At 39.3% G+C, this 8,068-nt stretch overlaps 2 protein-coding genes across 5 annotated transcripts in view; one reads left to right on the top strand and one right to left on the bottom strand.

Annotated features, from left to right (window-relative positions):
• phactr2 (phosphatase and actin regulator 2) overlaps positions 1-1,281 on the top strand; it is a 33,157-nt gene extending 31,876 nt beyond the window's left edge. For all 4 annotated transcript variants that reach the window (XM_072436854.1, XM_072436851.1, XM_072436853.1 and 1 more), the window contains one exon: positions 1-1,281. This exon is cut by the window's left edge and continues 2,151 nt beyond it. The gene's annotated coding sequence lies outside the window, so the exon portion shown is untranslated.
• Positions 1,282-6,485: 5,204 nt separating this feature from the next.
• sf3b5 (splicing factor 3b, subunit 5) lies at positions 6,486-6,862 on the bottom strand. Its single transcript, XM_072436689.1, has one exon. It carries the CDS (start codon positions 6,860-6,862, stop codon positions 6,602-6,604), a length of 261 nt encoding a protein of 86 aa, XP_072292790.1. The 3' UTR covers positions 6,486-6,601.
• Positions 6,863-8,068: the final 1,206 nt, after the last annotated feature.

Raw genomic sequence — 8,068 nt, 5'->3', positions numbered from 1 at the left:
CAATGGGCTCTGTGCACAGACTATGTTGGCCATTTATTTTTTTAAATTGCTCTCTCAGTGTTAGCGTCAGTACTTCCAGTCCAATTCATCTCTGTGGGGTTTTCTCTAAGTCAGTCTAAAATGAATAAAACTGCAAGATCAGGCAGTGAGTTTTGGTGGATGTCTCTGACAACATATCAAATACTTCACTAAATATTTCACCAAAGGACATTTTCGTGTTCAAATGTGTTTGTGTCTCAATGCTAATTCTACTGTTGAGGCATACAAATTTAAAAATAAATAGCCAACCGCCACTCTGTGCACAGAGCTAATTGTTCATCACGATTGCCAACATAATCACTTCCATCATTTTTAACATGTAACTGCTTGAATGTAGGTAAGCGCACACAAATTCCTGTTTTTGTATGAGTAGAAATGAGGTTGGAGGCTACAGTGACCTACACTTGAAGCTTGATGACGCATTTTGCTTTTGATAAAAGCTCTTCATAACCTCACAGTATGCTCCTCATTGTGACTAAGAGAAACACACAGTTATGGATAATTCGGTGAGCGTATGAATGTGCCCAGCTGGAATCATAAAAATTGATGTACAGTGAGTTCAAAGAAGAGTATTCATACATGTTACTGCTTCTGTTATTTTTAATGGATTATTTTGTACAGATAAGTAAATGTGTCAAGCACATGTGCACCATGAAATCTATTTACTGTTTCCATGTGAATGTGGCCTCCATAAGGATTCGATACACTGAGGTCTACCAGTGACAAATACACTGTTTTCCATCAGTGTATCTTATTTATGGCTAATCATTTTCACTTTTTAAAATTCCAATAGTGGTATCTAGAAAGTTAACATTATTCTTCAGACCGTTATAATGGCGGCATTCCATCTTCCCTTTCCACAGATCAGAGAGGTTTGAAATTGTTTTCAATTGCCAGAGAACCAATCGGTTAAAATGTTTACATCCCAAATGTGTCTTGGTGCTTGAGCCTTTTCTTCTTTACTTTACAATGGATTTTGAGAGTCGTAATCTGCTGCTGGTATATTTTTACAGTATGTTAAAGAAAATGTAGTCGCAGTTTGATTTTTGTTGGGCTTAATTTCTGTAGGAATCAAATAATTATGTGTATGTGACCTAAAGTACTGGACCATTTTCACAGACATGTTGCTTCTCGTTGTACCGTAGATTTGACCTGAAATACATTATTGCAATTGTACTGTATCTGCAAACTGTTACATCTAAAGAACTGCAATGATTTTGTACATAAAAAGTCAAACATTGAGGTGTTTGGTTTCTTTATAATTCTCAAACATTTCTCTCCCGCTGCAGTTGCCAGATTTGTCACATTTGTTTTTAGCGTACGTTCTAATATAAACTCGGCCTAATGCTCCGAGGATGAAAGCCAAATTGGTTCTTAAAATAATGGAACTCAAGTGAACCAAGTAATTTTATTAATTGCAAATCTCGTCCAATTCTTTCACATTACCATTTTAGACATTCGACCAAACTGAATTGGACAAAGTGTACGTTGAAATCAAACTTAAAACTAAAATGCTTTTGGGGACGTATGACAGGAGAAGACCCTTGGGGAATATTTAGGATTCACGTCACATTTAAGTCTACAATGTAATTTTCCATAAACACATGGTACAAATTTCAAGATATTTCCCTTTATTTTTCCACCGGCCATGAAAGAATATCCTCTTTCAGTCCAACATGGCCAACATCATCTCCTGAGTGGATGTGGGCGTAATGGAACACTTAATGGATTTCAGGCAGATTCCTGTTATATGCAACATTTTGAGGACTTTTCGTCATTCAAAAGAGAGGATATTTTGTTTTGTGTCATATTTATGTTGAATTTTTTTTCAGTTATTCTGAAACCCATGGATGGACCATTGTTTTGATTGTCCTTGATGGTTTTCTCTCTTCTTCAAAATGTTTATGTGGGAAACTAGTCATAGCTGCCCTGCGGTAAACCAGCTATGCTATTTGCCTCTCCAACCACCACACACACACACACACACACACACACACACACACACCAACACACACACACCATCACACACACACCAACACACACACACCATCACACACACACACACACACACACACACACCATCACACACACACACCATCACACACACACCATCACACACACACACACACCATCACACACACACACACACACACACACACACACACCATCACACACACACACCATCACACACACACCATCACACACACACACACACCATCACACACACACACACCATCACACACACACACACAAACCACTGACCATTGGTTTCCTCTCATATCTACAGCCTCTAGATTGCAGCAGACAGATATTTAAGAGGCTCATCTTCTTCGGAAATGTGATGGCAAATGATTATGACACTATATGTATGTACTAATAATATATACCGGTCTCTACTTTACTGGTAAATGCTGCACGACTCTGTAACCACAAGTTAAAAGCTACTGTATGTTAAGTAGCACAGCATGTACATTAAGGACATCTCCAGCACAGTGTGAAACTGGCCTCCTGCTGCTGGCACTGCTTTTGTCCTGGACTGTGATAACTGAAGATTGGAAAAGGGGACATTAATCTTCACCCCTGTAGGTCTGTGAAAATGTCATCATTATTTGAAGATTACTGCTCTTTGGGCCAAACTATTCATTTTGCACTTACATTACACTTGCCAGGTCACTGCAGAAAGGAGAATTTTAAAACTCTGAAGTCTTATGAACACTAATGTTTCATTGTGGGATTGTATTAATATTTTATCTGTTGTAAGATTTATTGGCTGTTCTTCCAAGATAGATTTTCCTGTGAGTATACATGTATTTATTGTTAATTCGAAGGGTAGATACTACAACTGAACAAGAATAGATCCATATTGTAAGGTCGTATACGAGATATAATACAGTGAGGAAGTATGTATTTGAATGCCCTGTGATTTTCTCCCACTTAAAAACTATGGAGGGGTCGGAAACTCCATGTTGCTCAGCGACAGCCCTGAAATCTGACAGGTCTAGAGAAGATCTGTGTGGAGGAGTGGGCCAAAATCCCTGCTGCAGTGTGTGCAAACCTGGTCAAGAACCACAGTTTGACCTCTAATTGTAACGGCATCTGCACCAAATTTTAACATTGATTTTCTCAGGTGTTCAAATACTTATTTGCAGTAATAACATTCAAATAATTTAAAAATCATGCAATGTGATTCCTGTGATCAGCCATTCTCTTTACAAATAATACTAAACAAAAAAAAAAGTTAAACTGTATTTCATCTTCTCTCCCACATCATGCCAATATTCCGCAACCTTTTTGGTCATAATCTCATTTTTGTTTTTAGACCAGCAATATTTTGCTACTTTGAGAAAGAATTCTGCATTTGCTTGTCTTTATTGCCTGTAAACCCAATTCTTTACATTGCTGTTATTGACAATGACTCTTGGATGAGAGTCGAAACGTCTACTTTTTCAAACTGAGTCCAGATGACTACAACTGAAGCTTTTTCTACCAATGCTTTACAGCTTATAAACTCACAATATAATAACCCTGGTCTAATATATGCAAGCAGTAGCAAAAATGTGTGTTAATATTGCATTTCATTTTGCAGGGTTTGTGTTGTTTGAAGCAGAATATGTGATGCTCACTTGTGTGGATGGTTGTAATTCTTCTAAGATTCATCCTTGTAAAAAGCATACACTAAAATGCATGAGGTGCTGAGACCCTTTTTGCTGCTTGATTCCTCTCTCCGGTTGTAGTCAGAGCCGTCAGACCGAAGTAATCATTTTAGTACTACATTCAAGTTTAGACCGTAAATATGCTAAAATGTATACCTTTTTCCTTTCCAAATCACTGCTTATGTTTTACAACACAAATGTTTTTTTTTTCCCACCACTGTTTTATTTAATTTCATCTGCATGTTTTTCTGAAGTGTGGGTGAACAATTGTAGGTTGTTTGTGCATTACACGACATTGCCCGAGTTCAGTTGGCAATGCCATTCCCATGACTCTCAGTGGTAACAGATGGCGAGGACTTGCCCCATAAGAAACCCTCCAAACACACATGAGTGAGGACATCATTGGCAGCCATTGCCCCATCTCTCAACCATATGAGAGTCTGTGAGTCATATATCCTCCTGCCCGAGTGTGTGTGCAGCACCAGTTTACTATTTACTGCACTTAGTATGCTTTAAAAGCATTCTTGTCATAAATACAGCATGATCCAAGATGGTTTGGGAAATCTTTGTTTTGTCAGTTTTTGTGCATAAATTGTGTGTCGGTGTGCTCTTACACACAAAGCTCTAACCATCAGAACCACAACTCCCACTGATCTAGTCCCAGTTAGCAACGCACATGGCTGGTGACAGAGAGCGCTACAAAGTTGCAAACTATGGATTTAGCAGGGAGGTGTCGAGAGCTAGATCACAGTACAATACGCGTCTAAAGCAGCAGTTCTCTGACAACAACACCGCCTCTGTGTGGGTTGGATCCGGCTTCTCACCAACCACACACCCAGAGCCCCCCACGCTGAAGACCACTGGAAACTGGCTGAGCAACTCAACACCTTCTACTCTAGGTTTGAGACCACATTTCTCCTTTGCTCTCCTCACAAACAAAGTTTGCAGACAATACCACCCTCATCGAGCTCATCTCGGACGGGCATGAGTCTGTCTACAGGAGGGAGGTCGACCGGCTAGTGTCCTGGTGCAGCGGTAACAACCTGGAGTTCAATGCCTAGAAGACAGTGGAGCTGACACTCATCACAGACTCCCCCATCACCATTGTAGGCTCCCTCCGCTTTCTCTGCACCACCATCACCTCAAGTGTGAGCTCACCATCAGCTCCCTCATCAAGAAGGCCCAGCAGAGGATGTACTTCCTGCGGCAGCTGAGGAAAGCAAAGCTGCCAGCGGAGATAATGGTGCAGTTCTACACAGCCGTCATTGAGTCCATCCTCACCTCCTCCATCACCGTGTGGTACGCTGGAGCCACAGTCAGGGACAAACAGAGACTACAGTGCATTGTGCGCTCTGCTGAGAAGGTGATTGGCTGCAGACTTTCATCTCTGCAGGACCTGTACGTCTCCAGGGCTCTGGGACGTGCAGGTCGGATTAGAGCCGAACCTTCTCACCCTGCACATGGACTATTGGAGCCACTCCCCTCAGGCAGGAGGCCACTCCCCTCAGGCAGGAGGCCACACCCCTCAGGCAGGAGGCTACAGTCCATCTGGACCAGAGCCTCCCGCCATTAGAACAGTTTCTTTACCTCTGCCGTTGGACTCATGAACACTTCCTAAACACCGTCACTTTAACTACAATTTAATCAATCACTGCAGTGTTCACTTTCTGCACTACATCTGTAAATTTAACTGTAAAATTTGTGTACACATAGTAAGCCTATTTTAATTTGTTATCCTAGAACAAATTTAAATGTTTCTTTTTGACTTATATAGGTTGTTTTATCATTGTTCTTTGTTTCATGTTGCAGCGAATCACCAAAGTAAGTTCCTATGTTAGTGAATTTTGTTCATTGGCAATGGCAATAAACCTTTTCTGATCTGATTGCTGAAAAAGCTGCTTCAGAATTCAAGGCAGAGCAGTAGTGGCTTTTGAACCGAGGCTGCAGCTGTAGAGGTTAATGTGCTATATCCATCACTAGATTTTGATGTGTGTAAATGAAGTGCAACTGGCATGCTGCCAGACAGGATTTAAAGCAAGTTCCTCTTCCATAGGAAGGCAATATGAGCTGAGATGATAGAATACTTACACCACAGTACAATTAAATTAGGCAAATAGTAAATGTGGTCAATGCATAGACAAGATAACTTGGAACAAGCATTTTGATGAAAATTCAATGCAGTACTGGATATGTATTAAAAGTGTGTCCAAAAAAGATTATTTTTTAAAGGATTTTTACTCTCATCTTATAATGGCTAATTTTAATTTACTTTGCCTTTTTGTTTTATGGTTTGAGCAGAAAAAGTAAGCTATCAAAATCAGACTCTCCATAGAGTATTCATATATATTTCCACCTTCAAGACACTCTAAATGGGTGTCTTGCCTAAGAACACAATGGCATTTCCTCTAGCCACTTCAATGTGGCCTGGTGTTCCAGCAGTTTCCCATCCAAGTCCTAACCAGGTCCTGTCCTGCTTAGCTTCAGAGAGCGGATAAGTAGGACATTGGCAAGCAGGTATGGCCTGTAATCAGATGTTATCTTATTATGGAATAGAACTATAGAAAGCTTGCGTTTTGGTGCTACAAATATATTTGAGACCTCAATCTCAGTGTGTTTGATTAAATTGTGGAATGTTCAATGTGCATGAAACAGGAATGTTAATTCACAACATTTAATCAAGATGAAAAAGTATACAAAAACGAGATTTTACGGTTCAAATCAAAAACATAAGTTTTTTAAAAATAGTTCAACTTCAGCCATAGAGATAGTTTGAATTGTAAAATACCAAGAGAGTGAGAGAAGGACAATCTTTATTAAATGTGTGTTTGAGCTGAGGAATGGTCAAAGGATGTCCAAATATCCAACAAATACTCCTTGTAAACAAAACAAAAACAACAAATGAGTTTAAACTAGGCATCGTCTGGTTTGTCTGCTGGTGGTCCACAGGGCTGGAGCATCTTCTCCATCAGATTGAAGCGAACTCGTGCCTTGGTCTCATTCTCAGCCACAGAGAAGTAGTTGAGCAGATCAAAATGTCCCATGTATGAGCAGTAAGAGTCTCTGTGCTGGTTCACCAACCATTCCCACTTGCTGGTGTCTGCATGTCCTGTACCAATGTATTTGGACTGGAGGTGCTCCAGCTGACTGTGGATGTTGTAACGATCTGTCATTGTGGATTCAGGATCACTGGATTCAGCTATTGGAAATAAGCAAATATGTAATTAGAAAAGGCAAAAACGTGTGATATTTAGTCTATAACATGAAACACCATTACCGAAACAAATACCAACAAGCAGACAATAATTATTCATGATAAACAGTCAATTATAAATATGGGAAACTCCATGAGTAATTAGGCAAATTTAAAGCTAAAGGGATCTAACAATAACCATTGCTACAAATATAGGGTGAACAGATTTTCCAAATTAAAAACAGGGACACCCCCAGGTTGGGATTGGGGGTATTGAAAATTGTAAAAAGTGCTAGTATTTCAGTACATTTGTATGCATTTAAATTTCTTTCACAGCTCACTTGAGAGTCAGCGTATAATCTGAGAGGCTTCTATCAGTGTAACTGAAAGCAATTTTTAAGATCTGGTCATTATAAATCCATATCTTATCTATTTTGACTAAAGACACAACAATATATCTGCTGGGACATGGGGCACAGGGCTCAAAACTGAGAATATCCTGGGTAAATAGGGACGTCTGGTCACCCTAATGTAGTGTAACTGCATATGTCGTAACTAAGTGGTCTTCTAAACAAGCTAACTGTTAGCTCATTCAACGTTAGCATGCTACAAGAAGCTAAGAGTACAAAGGCATTACAAAGCTTCAACGCATTTGAAATACCCGTTATACATTTTTGCCACACACTAGACAAACAAAAATGTACTTACGCAACAGAAATGATCAATGTGGTAGTGAATTCACAAAACGAAGAAACTTCTTCCACACTGCACAGAACAGCACAGAAAGACTTCCGGTGTGTTCTACATGAAACATGTTCCGGGCGAAACAAGAGTTAGGTCCGCGCTAGAGCCGATCAAGTTTCTTATGTTATCCATGGGTTTCAGAATGATTAGAACTGTTGCCACAACGATTGGCAATTTATAACAAAACGTATATATTTTAAATGATAATATGTTGAAAGGACGCTTTTTATAACACTTAATCAGGATTACAAATATAAGACTAAAAGTACAAATGCATGCAACTGGTCAAATATTACTCAAACACAAATAAAAGTAGTTCAGGCTAATGATAATCGAATTTGCATAAGTACTGAAAGTACTTCAAAGTAAATCAATATTTTACAAATAATAAAATTCAATATACCAGTAGGTTCAATAAGACAAGATGCAAATTGTATTTTGG

Source organism: Eucyclogobius newberryi, unplaced genomic scaffold, assembly GCF_026437365.1.
Source record: "Eucyclogobius newberryi isolate DKJ021-1_F unplaced genomic scaffold, fEucNew1.0.hap1 SCAF_8, whole genome shotgun sequence".
NCBI lineage: Eukaryota > Metazoa > Chordata > Actinopteri > Gobiiformes > Gobiidae > Eucyclogobius > Eucyclogobius newberryi.
Note: the sequence above shows the minus strand (reverse complement) of the source record. Positions and strands in the feature narration are given on the sequence as shown.

Excerpts from the sequence above, each read along its gene's own strand:
- sf3b5 (XM_072436689.1), bottom strand. The coding sequence starts at position 6,862 with ATGACAGATCGTTACAACATCCACAGTCAGCTGGAGCACCTCCAGTCC.